General features: G+C 49.1%; 1 protein-coding gene across 3 annotated transcripts in view; it reads right to left on the bottom strand.

The window, feature by feature from the left end:
- Positions 1-17481, bottom strand: part of LRRC49 (leucine rich repeat containing 49) — a 230880-nt gene that overhangs the window by 180346 nt on the left and 33053 nt on the right. For 2 of the 3 annotated variants that reach the window (XM_075345709.1, XM_075345710.1), the window contains exon 6: positions 8286-8489. The exons of the other annotated variant lie outside the window; for it this stretch is intronic. In XM_075345709.1, the coding sequence (XP_075201824.1) occupies positions 8286-8489 (204 nt within the window). The remainder of the gene's footprint in view (positions 1-8285; positions 8490-17481) is intronic. 3 annotated transcript variants of the gene reach the window in all.

Raw genomic sequence — 17481 nt, 5'->3', positions numbered from 1 at the left:
TTTTCAAAAATGGTAAAACACAGTTACTGAATTTTTTTAAAAAAAAGGTTCTATACTTTTGGCTTAATATTTTCTCCATGCAAACAAATGCGGATAACAAGAAAAAGAGGGAAGGGCGCACCGCCAGAAGTAATAAGTGATGAGTGTGTGAAGCCCCGCAAGTATTGTGTCGGTGCATTACCTTCAGGGACTCCACTCGGCTGTATCTTGTTACAGGTAGGGAATCTTCTGTCTGTCGTGACGCCACTCTCAGAATTGCGGTCAGTGGGGACCGTCACTGCAGGTTAAGGGATGCCTGGGGCTGATGGTGGGTGCAGTCGGGTGTAGTAGCCTCCTGAGAGTGAGGCAAGCCCCAGGGCCCTGTGTAGGTGTGTAGAACCACAAGGCGCAGAATAACTCCACACAAGCAGAATGTCTTTCAGGGGTTTTACTCACTTCAGATGGCAGGGTGAGTAACCCGGGCGTAGCTGGGATTAACCAGGCTGGAACCAGGTATCCTTCAGGCTGACTGTTGATGGTGACTACCGACTCGCCTTCCTTAGCCCTTGGTGGTTTGGGGTAACCCCGACTTTTAGTCCCTATGGGGGTCACCCAGGGAAGTTGCTGAAGCCTCTCTCCCCTTCGGTTGCCGTTTGCTTGTTGCCTGGGCCAGATCACTCCAGCTGCTTGCCTCCTGTGAACTATGGGCCCTAACTGTGGCTACGTGGCTGCGGCTTTTGGTTGTTGTGGTGTGGGCTTTGAGGGCCCCACACCGGCAGGTTTAGCAAGGAAAGGTGGATCTATCCCCGCTCCGGGATCTGCCGCCCGTTTGGGCCTGGTTCTCCCTAGCAGTCTCCTTACTTCCCACTCTGTGCTCTCTCTCTAGCTGGAGATGGGTTTCGGGTAGCACTCCTAGGTGACCGTTCTCCCCCGTCGGTAGCCACTGCGCGGACGCTGTCAAACTGCAACAGCCCCGGGGTCTGCTCCTCTCTGAGCTCCCTGGACTCTGCACTGAGCCGGCTCACTGCTCCTCCTCTCCTGTTCTTGCCTACGCCACCTAGCAACCAGGCTCTCTTACCACACCCAGGCTTTTGGCCCCCTCCACTATTCCAGTGGAGGTGAAGGCTTTTCCCCCTCCTGGGATCCCCAGGGGTCCTCTCAAAGGTACATGTGTGAGACCTGATCACTATGCGCCTGTGTAGTCACACCTCGGTCAGCCTTCTGGATTACCTGTGTTGTACTGTCCCCAGCATGGGTGCAGTACTCAGTGGTGCCTGACCAGGTCAGGGGCGCCACAAGTGCTCGCTCACCCATGCAGTAAAAGGACCATAATGTAAGAGGAGAGAAAGTACTGCACAAAAATAGAGAGCACATTCAAGTCTATAAAGTATATATATATATATATATATATAGTATATCCTTTTTTTGTAACAAGGTTAAAAGCATTAAAACTAAAAAACACACCCAGAAATAAGTTGAGATGTCACAACCCCCATATCAAAACCACAGTAAAATGATTACCAACAATTTCAACAAAAATTGTATCACATAAATATATATACAGCAATATATGTGCAATTAAATGTCCTCTAGAGATGGTATAAACCAAGTCCATCCATGAACATGTGTATAAAAAGGTATAAAGAAGGTACAGACGCACCAAGATCAAGTAGAGGGACTACTCCCAATAGGATATGTACATAATGATCCAAGTGTCTGGCCAAAGTTATGCAGTTACTATGCCATTCCTTTTTGGGGGGGGGGGAAATGCAATCTATGATAAAGGCAAGGTTCATAGGCCAGAGCAGATCTTGTGAGAAAGCCAGAGGACAGGCAAGGGGGTAGTAAGGGAAAGTCCCGTGGGTGAAGCCCACGCGTATTGCTGCAAAAAGAGGCTTCCTCAGGGAAAATGTGTGATTAGGGAGACAATGCAGGATATATATACATATACAAAATAGATTAAAACATATAATTCACCTGTGTGTGGTGTGATGCATGGTCTGGACCAGCTGGAGTGTAGGAGAGCACATGAACAAGCCACCATCGCTGCTATGATGATTAGCGGTGGGCGCCGCCATCTTTGAAAATGTGCGCATGCGCAAACGGCACAATACGGGCGCGTAACCGTAATGAAATGGCCGCGCATGCGCAGGTACCCAAAATGTGCGCCGCCGTCGTCTCCGAAAGTGCGCGCACGCGTGATCTTGCAAATAAGAATGGCAATAAAGGCAAAATCATATATAAAGAACGCAGCATGAAATCCACTAACCATATAATAATAATAATAATAAAATAATAATAATAATAGGTGTAAAAATGATGTAGAAATTATGCAACATCAAAAGTTCATTGTGTGAACATAGTCTCACAGATCCAGCAAAGTGGATGGGCATGATCGAAATCTCATCCTTAAGGTGATTTTTTTTCTGTTTTTTTTTAATATATGGCATAAACTGACCTGTGAGGTGTGTTTTCAAGTTAGCAACATGTTAACGTATATCGAGAGTACGCCAAGTTTGTGTGTGGATTTTTCCATAGAATGTCATGAAAAACAAGCCGCCCACAATAGCGAGCAGAGAAAAAAAAAAAAAAGACAAATAGACTTTAAACAAGACAACACTGATATAATAATTTACAAGACTATTTAAAAAGAGTTGCAGCGAATCTGTAAAAAACCACATGCTATAAAAAAAGGATGTTCCGTATGGGATCCACTTTTTCTACACAGTCTTAGGGCTCGCTTACATTAGAGAGTAAATCGAATGAAAGCAATGAGAAAATCAAGTCAATATTCCAGGTCCTGATCTGCAAGATTTTCTTCAGCTCTAAACAGACTGAAAAAAATAATGGCAGCAGAGCCGGACCAGAGTGTCATCAGCAGAGCCGAAGCCGAGTGTCATCAGCAGAGCCGGACCAGAGTGTCATCAGCAGAGCCGGACCAGAGTGTCATCAGCAGAGCCGGACCAGAGTGTCATCAGCAGAGCCGGACCAGAGTGTCATCAGCAGAGCCGGACCAGAGTGTCATCAGCAGAGCCGGACCAGAGTGTCATCAGCAGAGCCGGACCAGAGTGTCATCAGCAGAGCCGGACCAGAGTGTCATCAGCAGAGCCGGACCAGAGTGTCATCAGCAGAGCCGGACCAGAGTGTCATCAGCAGAGCCGGACCAGAGTGTCATCAGCAGAGCCGGACCAGAGTGTCATCAGCAGAGCCGGACCAGAGTGTCATCAGCAGAGCCGGACCAGAGTGTCATCAGCAGAGCCGGACCAGAGTGTCATCAGCAGAGCCGGACCAGAGTGTCATCAGCAGAGCCGGACCAGAGTGTCATCAGCAGAGCCGGACCAGAGTGTCATCAGCAGAGCCGGACCAGAGTGTCATCAGCAGAGCCGGACCAGAGTGTCATCAGCAGAGCCGGACCAGAGTGTCATCAGCAGAGCCGGACCAGAGTGTCATCAGCAGAGCCGGACCAGAGTGTCATCAGCAGAGCCGGACCAGAGTGTCATCAGCAGAGCCGGACCAGAGTGTCATCAGCAGAGCCGGACCAGAGTGTCATCAGCAGAGCCGGACCAGAGTGTCATCAGCAGAGCCGGACCAGAGTGTCATCAGGATATCGCATCCCATGCTCTACGCTCGTCTGACCCCGGCCTTCGACTTGAATGGGCGAGTCTGAACTTACACAAAGAAGAAACAAGTGCATGTTTGGATTTATTTATTTATTTATTTTTTTAACATGCAGTCAGTCAAGAACAAAAATTGCTCCTCTGCACTGCCCCACTGAATAACATGGCTCCGTGTGCTGTCAGTGCAATGTCTGCTTTATCACATACAGACAAAAATAAAACTAGTGTGAACCCGGCCTAATGGAGGGCTCATTGACACGTATTTGAGTCTTCACGTACACAAATAACAGTTCGTGTGTCATAAGTTCGGTCATTGGCAATTTTTGTTATCAGTTATGTCAGAGTTTTTCATCAGTTTTTGTCCGAAAGAAAAAAAAAAAAAAGGAAGGAGGTATCTCCTATCAAATAGTCTAGAAAAAACAACCAGCAGACAGCTGGCATCTGAGAGCTTCCAATGTCTTCATTGATCTTTAGACTTTCATTATTTGGATCAAAATCCGACAAGCCTCTGTGATTTTGTGTGTGACCCACTAAGTCTTCACAAATACACAGACCTGTGATCAGCCCCATAGACTCTCATAGGTACGGGTTCTATCTGTGATCAGCCCCATAGAGCACGTACCTATGAGAGTCTATGTGTGAGAAACATGGATAAACCTTGTATGAGCAAACCAGACATCAGAATGAGGCCGCAGAGAGACGTCAGCGAGCACAAGAGCCGGGTCTGTACAGTGAGGATCTGTGTAACGTCTAATCCTGTCCCCACTTATTGTGCTGCACACCCAGCGCATGCCCTGCTGTACTGCCCCCCCATACAGACCGCCATCATCATGATGAGGTCTAATAACACACAGATAAACCTGCAAGAGTAAATTTACATGTGAGGTATAGACTGGGAAATAACTGATGAGTCTTGTATTGACCATTTCACTGACATCACAATGCCACTGCAGCAGCCAATCAGTGAGCTCAGCAGCTCTGAGTGGGGCGGTCGGTTTACACTGACAAAGCTGCAGAGCTCACTGATTAGCTGCTTCACTGTCATCGTGATGTCAGTGAAATGGTCAATACCAGACACCAGCGGCAGAAACCGGCAGTAGACTCAAGAATGGCGAGGACAGCACGGTTTGCATTTTTTTTTTTTACACTGAAGTGCACTCTTGGACAAAGATTAACCGAAAGTGAAAAACTCCTTTAGGCCCTATGCGCACGCTGCGGTTTTGCTGCAGAAAATGTTCATAACCTTTCTGTAGTCATTCCACAGCAAAGCCCATGGTTAAAAAAAATAATGGTGTGCGCACACCGCGTTTTTCTTCCCCTACAGGTTTTGCTGCAGAATTTCTGCAGCAAAAAGAATGAGCATGTCACTTCTTTTCTGCAGGTACCTGTGGTTTTTGCCATAGATAATGCTAAAAAACCGCAGGGACTAACCCGCGGCAAAAAACTCGTTTTTTGTCGCAGGTGTGGTATTCTGACAGAGGGTGCGGATTTTTCTTAAGAAAAGTCCATTTTTTAGTGCGCACATAGCCTTAAGGGTGCTTTACACACTACGACATCGCTAGCGATGTCGTGCGCGATAGCACTCGCCCCCGTCGCTCGTGCGACATTTGGTGATCGCTACGGCAGTGTCACACGCACATACCTGTGCAGCGACGTCGCTGTGACTGCCGAACAATCCCTCCTTCAAGGGGGAGGTGCGTTCGGCATCACAGCGACGTCACCGCGATGTCACTAAGCGGCCAATAGAAGCGGAGGGGCGGAGATGAGCGGGACGTAACATCCCGCCCACCTCCTTCCTTCCGCATTGCCGGTGGATGCAGGTAAGGAGATGTTCGTCGTTCCTGCGGTGTCACACACAGCGATGTGTGGTGCTGCAGGAACGACGAACAACATCGTACCTGTGGCAGCAGCGATATTAAGGAAAGGAGCGACATGTCAACGATCACAGTTTTTGAACGATTTTGCGATAGTTGATCGTCGCTCCTTGGTGTCACACGCTGCGATGTCGCTACCGATGCCGGATGTGTGTCACTAACGACGCAACCCCGACGATATATCGGTAGCGATGTCGCATCGTGTAAAACACCCTTTAGGGTCTGTGCACGCTGGGAAATTTGCTTTTCTTAAGAAAAATCTGCACCCTCTGGCAGAATTCCACAGCCGCAGCAAAAAACGTGGTAAAAATGCACCCGTATGCGGTTTGCCACAGTTTTCCTGCGATTTTGCCGCGGGTTGGTCCATTATCTATGGCAAAACCGCAGGTACCTGCGGAAAAGAAGTGACATGCTACTTTTTGCTGCAGAAATTCTGCAGCAAAACCTATAGGAAGAAAAATACAGTGTGCGCACAACATTTTGGCTTTCCCATAGATTTTGCTGGGGAAGGACTGCAGAAAGGTTCTGAAAAAAAAAACTGCACCTTTTCTGCAGCAAAAATTGCGGCAAATACCGCAGTGTGCACACAGGGCCTTAAGGTTGTCATGGGGTCACTATGACTGATGGCATTGTCCAATGGTTACAATTCAGTACAGTGTCAGGACAGGAGCCCAGTGCAGCGGGCTTCAGTATACAGTGGCAGAGCAGAGTGGCGGGCTGAAATAATTGAGCAGTGTGGCAGGGCAGAGAGGCAGGGCAGTGTCACAGACCTGTACATCCCTGAACTCCCCCACTATTGGGTGCCGACACAGGTTGGGGTCACACTATTCCTGACTTTCGGGACCCTGAAGCCCTTTGCACTGCACATTGAGGAAGGGGGATTCTATCACAGATACACACATAATGAACAGGACAGAAATTCTCCAGTGTTCACATGAAACAATCACCTCCCAAGAGAAGGGAGGAGTCTCCTGCCCTCCCCCTCCCCCGAGAAGTGCTGTCCTGAGTCTCCTCCCTCCCCTCCTCCGAGAAGTGCTGTCCCGAGTCTCCTGCCCTCCCCCTCCACTCCCCCGAGAAGTGCTGTCCCGAGTCTCCTGCCCTCCCCCTCCCCTCCCCCGAGAAGTGCTGTCCCGAGTCTCCTGCCTTCCCCCTCCCCTCCCCCGAGAAGTGCTGTCCCGAGTCTCCTGCCCTCCCCCTCCCCTCCTCCGAGAAGTGCTGTCCCGAGTCTCCTGCCCTCCCCCTCCCCTCCTCCGAGAAGTGCTACCCTGAGTCTCGTGCGCTCCCCTCCACCAAGAAGTGCTGTCCTGAGTCTCCTGCCCTCCCCCGAGAAGTGCTGTCCTGAGTCTCCTGCCCTCCCCTCCCCCGAGAAGTGCTGTCCTGAGTCTCCTGCCCTCCCCCTCCCCCGAGAAGTGCTGCCCTGAGTCTCCTGCCCTCCACTCCCCCGAGAAGTGCTGCCCTGAGTCTCCTGCCCTCCCCTCCCCCGAGAAGTGCTGTCCTGAGTCTCCTGCCCTCCCCCTCCCCCGAGAAGTGCTGTCCTGAGTCTCCTGCCCTCCACTCCCACGAGAAGTGCTGTCCTGAGTCTCCTGCCCTCCCCTCCCCCGAGAAGTGCTGCCCTGAGTCTCCTGCCCTCCCCTCCCCCGAGAAGTGCTGTCCTGAGTCTTCAGCCCTCCTCTCCTCCGAGAAGTGCTGTCCTGAGTCTCCTGCCCTCCACTCCCACGAGAAGTGCTGTCCTGAGTCTCCTGCACTCCACTCACCAGCAGCACAGCCAGCAGTGTGTGCAGAGCTGCCATCCTCACACTATCTGGCAGCCGCACACCTCACTCATCCTCAGATGGTGAGTGTAGATGGAGAGCTTCATCCTCCTCCTGTCATATTCTTGAGCGAGAGCAATCTGCATTTTGATTGGATGAGCCTTCCACAGCAGCCACCGGCTGACTGCTGATTCACCTATCAGCACTTTTCTTTCATTTTCTCTTGTTCTCACAGCATCCCGAACTCTGTTCCCTCGCGTCACCCCGCCCCCTCCAGCAAATGCTGGAATTACTACTTTACCCTGCTCTACTCCTGCAGAGTGTAGCAGAAGCTACAGGTGGTCCCCTCTGAGCACGGGGCTCGGGGCAACCCCCTGCTAGCTACGCTACTGGATGAACATGATCACCATGCATCATAGCGGCCATATTTAACAGTTATGCTAGTCTGTGGAACAATTGTGACATCTCCATTTATCGGCACACGGTTTATAAGCAGCTTACTTCACTGTACAGCGCTACTTTTTTCACCTGGTGGGGAGTTTTGGCATAAATCTTTTAAAATAAAAATGTCTTCTGTTTCCCCATGACTTGAATAGCATACATACCAATTTTCAGCCAATTCTGTCCACTGGGTCAGTCTGCACACGGCTCCAATCACCTTAGGTTATTTTATGGACACCTTCTACATCATGTCCACCAACGGGATACACACTGCTACGGAACCAATTATGGGTGAGGGGTCAGCACAGAATGGTTCCCGACACTGTAAAATAAGCTATTTGTAGCCACCACTAATGTGAGCTCACTGTAGACATATAGCGGCTTTTATCCCAACCATTTTATTAGTAATTGCCTATATCCATCTGCAGTTGTGACTGAATACAGCTAGAAGTATATAATCTATCATCAGGAAAACAGAGCACAGACCTACTATAAATATCTACAGTGGAAAAAAACATTTATTTCATAGTCTATGTAATGCATTTCTTTGTAGCCAAAGTATACATAAAGGAAATGGTGTCTCTCCTTGTGATCTGCGCAAGTGAATTATTGTAAATACATACCTGTTTTTTCCAAGCATTAGCACACGTAAAGATCTCAAAGAAGAGAGGCCGCTTATTTCTTCGATCTGGTTATCGTACAGATCTATAAATATTAAACGTTGAAGGCTTGAAAGATTCTGCATTCTTGTAATGGAGTTATGCTGCAGATACAACAGCCGGAGCTGCTCTTCACCTTCAATTATAGGGAAGACTGGGAAGTTTTGCCTTAAAAAAAAAAAAAAAAGAAAAAGAAAAAGGAAAGAAGGGAATTTTGTTTACTTACCGTAAATTCCTTTTCTTCTAGCTCCAATTGGGAGACCCAGACAATTGGGTGTATAGCTATTGCCTCTGGAGGCCACACAAAGTATTACACTTAAAAGTGTAAGGCCCCTCCCCTTCTGGCTATACACCCCCAGTGGGATCACTGGCTCACCAGTTTTAGTGCCAAAGCAAGAAGGAGGAAAGCCAATAACTGGTTTAAAGACCAATTCAATCCGAGGAAACATCGGAGAACTGAACCATACCACATGAACAACATGTGTACCCGAAAAAACAGAAAAACCCCGAGAAAACAGGGCGGGTGCTGGGTCTCCCAATTGGAGCTAGAAGAAAAGGAATTTACGGTAAGTAAACAAAATTCCCTTCTTCTTTGTCGCTCCATTGGGAGACCCAGACAATTGGGATGTCCAAAAGCAATCCCTGGGTGGGTAAAAGAATACCTCATGATAGGGCCGTCAAACGGCCCTCTCCTACAGGTGGCCAACCGCCGCCTGAATGACTTATCTACCTAGGCTGGCGTCTGCCGAAGCGTAGGTATGCATCTGATAATGCTTGGTAAAAGTAAGTAGACTCGACCAGGTGGGTGCCTGACACACCTGCTGAGCCGTAGCCTGGTGCCGTAATGCCCAGGATGCACCCACGGCTCTGGTAGAATGGGCCTTCGGCCTTGAGAGAACCAGAAGCCCAGTAGAACTGTAGGTTTCAAGAATTGGTTCCTCGAGCCCCCGAGCAAGGGTGGATCTGGAAGCTTGCGACTGTTTACGCCGACCAGCGACAAGGACAAAGAGTGCATCCGGGTGGCGCAGGAGCGCCATGCGGGAAGTAGAACCTGAGTGCTCTCACCAGAACCAACAGATTGCAAATCTTTCTGAAATTGATGGACTGGACGAGGACACAAAGAAGGTGAGGTGATATCCTGATTGATATGAAAATGGGATACCACCTTAGGGAGAAATTCCGGAACCGGACGCAGAACTACCCTGTCCTGGTGAAGGACCAGGAAGGGAGTTTGTATGAGAGCGTTGCTAGCTCGGAAACTCTCCTAAGAGACGAGACCGTTACTAGAAGGCCACTTCCCGTGAAAAACGGGAAGGGAGACATCCTTCAAAGGCTCGAAAGGCGGCATCTGGAGAGCAATTAGAACCTTGTTCAGATCTCAGGGCTCTAACGGCCGCTTGTACGGAGTGCTGAGAAGACAAACTCCCCGTAGGAACGTGCGTACCTGAGGAAGTCGTCGTTTCTGAAAAAATACAGATAGCGCTGAGACTTGTCCCTAAAGGGAACTGAGCGACAACCCATTTTCCTACCTAGATTGCAGGAAGGAAGGAAACATAGACGATGCAACCGGCCAGGGAGAAACACCCTGCGCCGAGCACCGAGATAAGAACATCTTCCACGTCCTGTGGTCAATCTTGGCGGACGTTGGTATGCTAGCCTGTCTCATGGTGGCAACCACGTCCTGAGGTAATCCTGACGACACTAGGTTCCAGGACTCAATGCCACACCATCCGGTTGAGGGCCGTAGAATTCAAATGGAAGAATGGCCCTTGAGACAGCCAGTCTGATTGGTCTGGTAGTGCCCCCGGTTAGCCTACCGTGAGGCACCACAGAACCGAGTACCACAACATCCTCGGCCAATTTGTAGCGACGAGGATGGCGCGGCCGCAGTCGGTCTTGATCTAGCGCAGTACTCTGGGCAACAATGCCAGAGGTGGCACCTAAGGTAGCTGGAACTGCGACCAATGCTGAACTAAGGCGTTTGCCGCCAGAGCTCGATGATTGTGAAACCGTGCCATGAAGCTGGCACATTGTTGTTGTGCCGTGACGCCATTAGATCGACGTCCGGCCTCTGTCAGCGGCGCCAGGTCTCCTGAAACCCGTCCGGGTGAGGAGACCATACTCTTTCGGCCACACCTCAGCGACTTAGGAAGTCAGCTTCCTAGTTTCCACACTTGGGATGTGAATTGTGGATATGGTGGATGCCGTGTCTTCCACCCACATCAGAACCTGCCGGACTTCCTGGAAGGCTTGCCGGTTGCGCGTTCTTCCTTGGTGGTTGATGTATGCCACCGCTGTGGAGCTGTCCGACTGAAGTCGGATATGCTTGCTTTCCAGCCGCTGTTGGAAGGATTGTAGGGCAAGATACACTGCTCTGTGTTCAAGAACATTGATCTGAAGAGTGGACTCTTGCTGAGCCCACGTACCCTGAGCGCTGTAGTGGAGAAAAACTGCTCCCCACCCTGATAGACTCGCGTCTGTCGTAACTATCGCCCAGGACGGGGATAGGAAGGACCTTCTTTTTGACCAAGAGGTGAGAAGAAGCCACCACCGTAGAGATTCCTTGGCCGCCTGAGAAAGAACGACGACTCTGTTGAGGGACGTCGACTCCTCGTCCCATTGGCGGAGAATGTCCCATTGTAGTGGACGCAGTAAAACTGCGCGAAAGGAACTGCCTCCATTGCTACCATCTTACGTAGGAAGTGCATGAGGCGTCTCAATGTGTGCGACTGGTTCTTAAAGAAGAGCTTGCAGCCCGTAGTGAATGCTGTTTGTCTAGCGGCAGCTTCACTATCGCTGAGAGAGTAAGAAACTCTATGCCTAGATATGTTATCGATAGGGTCGGGGTCGGATCTGACTTTAAAAAGTTGATGATCCACCCAAAACTCTAGAGAGTCTCCAGCGCAACGTTCGGGCAGTGTTGGCATGTTTCCTAAGAGAGTGCCTTGACAAGTAGATCGTCTAAATACGGGACCACAGAGTGACCCTGAGAGTGCAGGACTGTGACTACTGCTGCCCTGACCTTGGCGAAGACCAGTTGGACTGTCGCTAGCCGGAAGGTAGAGCTACGAACAGAGGGTGTTCGTCTCCTATAACGAAGCGTAGAAACGCTAGTGCTCTGGATCAATCGGCACGTGTGGATAAGCATCCTTGATGCCTAATGATGCTAGGAAATATCCTTGGGACCTTGAGGCGATGACATGGCGGAGGGATTCCATCCGGAACCGCCTGGTGTCCACGAGCTTGCTGAGCATTTTTAGATCCAGAACGGGACGGAACGGCCCGTTGTTATAGGTACCGCAAAGAATTTGGGGTAAAAACCGTGACCTTGTTCCTGAAGAGGAACGGGGGTCATCACTCTTTCTGCCTATAGAGTGCACCCTGTTTGCAGAAGAGCAGCGGCCCGGCCGGGAGGTGGAGAAATTCTGAAGAATCGAGTTGGAGGACGAGAAGTGAGCTCTATCCTGTACCCGTGAGACAGAATGTCTCACACTCAATGGTCATTGACCTATGGCAGCTAAATATCGCCAAGGCGGGAGAGCCTGCTACCGACCGAGGCCGCAAGTCATGAGGAAGCCGCCTTGGAAGCGGGTTTTCAGACTGTCGCTTTTTTGGGCGAGACTGAGCCCGCTAAGAATCTTAGCTCCTCTGATCCTTTTGAGTCCACATTGGACGAGGAAAAATGGGACCTGCCCGAGCCTCGAAAAGGCCGAAAACCCCGACTGCCTCTTGCTCTGTTGGGGTTTGTTGTGTCCGGGCTGAGGAAAGGATGAATCCTTACCCCTGGACTGTTTGATGGTTACATCCAACGCTCACCAAACAGTCGGTCAGCAGAAAAAGGCAACTGGTTAGGCAACCTTTTTTGGAAGCAGAATCTGCCTTCCATTCACTTAACGAGCAGACCAGGCTCTGCTTAAAAACACGGAGTAGCGGAGGCTACCGCCGCACGGTTCGCAGAGTCCAGGACAACCTGAATCGCGTAAGAAACAAATGCAGACATTTGAGAGGTTAAGGATGCCACCTGCGGCACAGATGTACGTGTAACCGTGTCAATCTGTGTAAGACAAGCTGAAATAGCTTGGAGTGCCCCAAGGGAGAGAATGCCGGAGCCAACGGTGCGCCGACAGCCTCATAGATGGCTTTCGACCAGAGATCCATCTGTCTGTCAGTGGCATCTTTGAGTTTGCAGTTCCATCTCCCACTGCAACTATGGATCTAGCTACAAGCCTGGAGATTGGAGGATGCCGCTCGGGACATTGGGTCCAGTCCTTGACCAAGTCAGGGGACAGGGATAACGTGTATCCTAATCCGTTTGGAGAAGCGCATATCTGGATAAGCGTGGTGTTCCTGGACTGCCTCTCTGAAGGCAGAGTGGTCCAGAAAAATACGTGAAGCTGACTCCTCCACTGGAGGAGCTGTGAGAAATAACCCACATTCTATAGATGGACGCTATAAGATTATTTACTATGGCGTCACAATCAGGTGTATCCAGATTGAGAGCGGTCTCAGGATCAGAATCCTGAGCCGCTACTTCCGCCTCATTACACAGCGAGTCCTTCTGTTAGGACCCTGATGAAACCGAGGCCGCTCATAGCGAGCCCACTTAGGCTGTCTGGGACTGACGTCCGTGCAGAGCCGTGACTCTGGGATGCGTGTGACATTCCCGGAGCTGTTAGTTATTCACACTGAGGGGGGCCATGGATCAATGATTCAACAGTGCCCATATTGTGAGAGACATGTCCGGACTGCTAGGCTTCTAGTATCATAGCCATAGTCTCAGAAAAACTGTCAGTAAATACTGCAGACACCGTCCTCATCCCCTGGCCATTAGTGCATACAATGGGAGTCTATGTACCTGCCGGCCGTATAGCCGTACATGCTGTACCAGCTGTATAGAAAAACATGTGGTTCTGCACCTTTGTTTTACACAGAGAATATGCTGATAACTCCTCCGCATAATCCAGGAGGGTATATACAACGTGCGACCAAACAGTGCAATGTATATAGTACAAGCATATCTATAAGTGCACTTCTGCACTAGTGGGGTTAGCACCACAGGTGCTGCTTAACGCCTGTTACAGCGATTGTGTGACTATCAGAATGCCAGGGTCTTCCACACTTGTCTCTGTATCGTACAGAAACTGACACTAATGGCTGCCGGTGTCCTTGTAGAGAAGGAAGCCGTGGGCGTGCCTGAGAAAGTGCGGGAATCCGGATTCACAGTGCACACAGTGAGAGGGGTGGAGTATGCAAAACCTACTCCAGCTCTCAGCTCTGCTCTATGCAGCGTCACGCCCCTACCCTGACTGTCAGGGCTGTGGGCGGTAACGAAGGGAGACTAGGCCCAGAAGCCGGGGACTCGAGTTAACAGCGCGGCCGCCGTAAAAGCGCGGGCCGCGCTGAAGTCCCCGGCGCACCACAAGTGCCAGCCGCGCCGCAGTTCCAGCGGCCGGCGCGACTGATTCATAGAAGTGGCCAGCGTCCCGCCCCTCTCCTGACTGGCAGGTCTGGGGGCGGGAACGAACGGAAGCAGGCCGCAAAAGCCGGGGACTCTAGTTATCAGGGCGGCCGCCGTAAAAGCGCGGGCCGCGCTGAAGTCCCCGGCGCACCACAAGTGCCAGCCGCGCCGCTGCCAGCGGCCGGCGCGACCGATTCCTGGAAGTGGCCAGCGTCCCGCCCCTCTCCTGACTGGCAGGTCTGGGGGCGGGAACGAACGGAAGCAGGCCGCAAAAGCCGGGGACTCTAGTTATCAGCGCGGCCGCCGTAAAAGCGCAGGCCGCGCTGAAGTCCCCGGCGCACTACAAGTGCCAGCCGCGCCGCAGTCCCAGCGGCCGGCGCGACCAATTCCCATAAGTGAGCCTGCTTCAGCAAAGCTGAATGAGGCCATGGCACAGGCGCCGCAGCGCTGATGTCCCCCGGCGCACTACAACACCCAGCATGCTGCGGTGTGAGCGCCAAATGCACGGGGACACAGAGTACCTTGAGGAAGCAGGGCCATGTCCCTGATGTACTCCGCTCCATCCAGCATCTTCTCCAGGGGCTGTAGATGGAGCACGGTCTCAGTGCCTGGAGACCGGTAAATCCCACTTCACCCAGAGCCCTGTAAAAAGGGATGGGGAAGGAATCAGCATGTGGGCTCCTGCCGCCGTACCCGCAATGGGTACCTCAACCTTACAAACACCTCCGACATACAGTGGGGTGAGAAGGGAGCATGCTGGGGACACTATATGTGTCCTCTTTTCTTCCATCCGACATAGTCAGCAGCTGCTGCTGACTAAAAAGTGGAGCTATGCGTGGATGTGTTGCCTCCTTCGCACAAAGCACAAAACTGGTGAGCCAGTGATCCCACTGGGGGTGTATAGCCAGAAGGGGAGGGGCCTTACACTTTTAAGTGTAATACTTTGTGTGGCCTCCAGAGGCAATAGCTATACACCCAATTGTCTGGGTCTCCCAATGGAGCGACAAAGAAATAGATATAATGTGTTAAAGTGGAGCATAAAAAAAAGATAAGAATCAGTAGCAAAAAAATAATTCTCATTTTCTTAAAGTCACAAATTCCACCAATACCACTCCATTGCTACTTATGTAACTCACTAATACACAACCTGTAGTCCATGCTTATATACCATAGTACTTGATGTATTTATTGCATTTTTTTATGTAGTTTTACAAAACTATTTAAAAACACTGGGTTACCCGTTTTACCTTTTAAAACCAGATTGATCATGGACTACCCATTGCAAACATTAGTAGGAAGTTTCGCATACAAGGGTTTTTCTTTGACAGCAGTAGGGGGGACCACCAATCGATAGAACTTGGTTCCACACTGCCCACCACTATTAGCATAACCATGGTGAGGAGGAGTTTGGAGAGACAACCAAGCACAGAGGCCATGATGCTAAAAAGTGTACATTTAAAGGGAAACTGTCAGCAAGTTTTTACTACCTCATCTGAGAGCAGCATGATATAGGAAAAGAGACTGAGTTAAACTATGTATCACTTAGATTACTGTGTGCAGCCGTTCTGACATAGTGAAAGATTTTAGATTTTGCATGTAGTAGAGCTGGGAGAGCTATCCCCGCCTATACCAGGCTTTCAGTATACATTTCCATTGACAGAAACTGCTAATCACAGAAGGGGTGGAGGCGGACTTTTGTGCACTGCTGAGACCCACTAACCATAAAAGATAAAAGGCTTAAACTAACATTCTGAGGTAAACAAAAAAGACTGAGATAAGAGATGCAGGGCTGAATTCTCTGTTTTAACTCTTGCAGCAAGCTGTCTTCAGGTAACATTGCAGAAACCTGCTAACAGAGTCCCTTTAAGAAAAGTATTAATAATGCACAGTGTGTCTGGTGCCAATTTGTTATGAAAACCATCCAAAAGGAGGGTGAAATCTCAATATAATTCACTTTTTATACATGCGAGTCACGAATATGGTCTGTTTGCTGGACATGTGCTTCTGGTGAGATTGTAAAGGGATTCTCCCTTTCTCACACTCACTTGCCCACTCACCAGTCCCGTTAATTGCACCCCGTTCTCACATCCACACAACAATTCTTGCAGCAGTTTTATTAGACCATCAATACGCTTACCCTGGGCGACACTAGTACATTCGCATACCCAGGTTTCCAGCACTAGAAAGGTACACTTTTAACACTTTGGCATACACTGGGTAACACAACTCAGCTATACTTTAATTTCTCTGAGCCTGTGGGTACGTTTAGAGCAGCAAGTAAACATATTACATATTGGTTACAATATACAAAAGGTATAGTGACAAAAAGATTAACTAAAAAAGAATAAAGAGTATACAGAAGACAAAAGAAAAAAAATAAAATCGGGTAAACATAAAAAGCTCTTACTGATTAGGTCGGTGAGAAATTCTTGTAGAGGAGATACCTCTGAAATCCTCAGTATTACTTTCAAGTCTGACAATAGGTGTCTGTGCATGAGATAATTTAAGGCCCTTATCCAGACCCATCACCCCTCCTCCTGGTCAGGGGAGAGGAGGATGGCTAATTATATGCAAGGAAAGACAGCTTCAGGACACAATCCTAATTTATTATGGGGAGATAAGGTATGCACACCAGTGACTATGGAAGGGGAATACATGGAATAGCAGAAACTGCTGTGTGAATACTGACTTGAAAAATCCAATAGCCATATGTAAGAGTGAAAATGTGAAAAAATGGAATCTGCATTACTGCCATGAACATATGAATCAAGAAAAATTTAGCTACTGAATTGATCAACGCAATAGAGCCCCAACACTACGCCAAAGTATTTCTCTACGTTGGGGTCCCTAGCTTGTGTGTGTCCTCTCATTCTCCTCTATTCACACAGCAGTTTCTGCTATTTCATGTATTCCCCTTACATAGTCACTGGTGTGCATACCTTATCTCCCCATAGTGATGTTTTTTTAGGTTTTTGCACCCAGTTCAGACTTGGAATGGTGTTCCAACAATCCTAATTTATGTCATATTTCCCATAGGAACCTCCTAGTGGAATAATATGACCACCATACTTAGGGGCGTATTTTAACCATCCAAACAACTATGATTTACCCATAATTCAGACTAACATTATTTCTATGATTTCCATGAGACGAAAATCAAGGACCCAGAATTCGCACAAACATTTATGTTCTTCAATCACAGCTAGATAATTTCAAAATCTGATTATTCTACAGATGATATTAAAAGATTGCATTTTCCTGATGACAGTGATGCTATTTCTGATATGGGCTGGAGATAGGTAGTCTACATAGTGCTAATGATCACCTGTTTGTTCGCTCCTCTTTGATAAGGAGGAATAACATTTGGTGTTCCTGAGACCTAAAATAATTATCTCCTCACTTGATGACAAAGATTCCAGCTATGCAGCAATTTTTTTTTTTTTTTTCTAAACTAATCCGTAACAATGTAGATTTGCAGCTAAGGGTCCATTTATATGCACCAACCGGCGGCACTAAATGACCAGCGATTGGTAATTGGTCAGAGGTTGTTTAATAGCGAAACAGACTGAGTGATCTGTAATGTATTGTCTGGTGCACATAGATGGGGATTGCACTCGGCAGAGAGAGTCCTGCATGCACAGGAAGATGCAGAGCGGAGAATACTACTCTTCCGTGCGCCGCAAAAAAATAATTTCACCTGAT

Source organism: Anomaloglossus baeobatrachus, chromosome 4, assembly GCF_048569485.1.
Source record: "Anomaloglossus baeobatrachus isolate aAnoBae1 chromosome 4, aAnoBae1.hap1, whole genome shotgun sequence".
In the NCBI taxonomy this organism is placed as follows: Eukaryota; Metazoa; Chordata; class Amphibia; order Anura; family Aromobatidae; genus Anomaloglossus; species Anomaloglossus baeobatrachus.
Note: the sequence above shows the minus strand (reverse complement) of the source record. Positions and strands in the feature narration are given on the sequence as shown.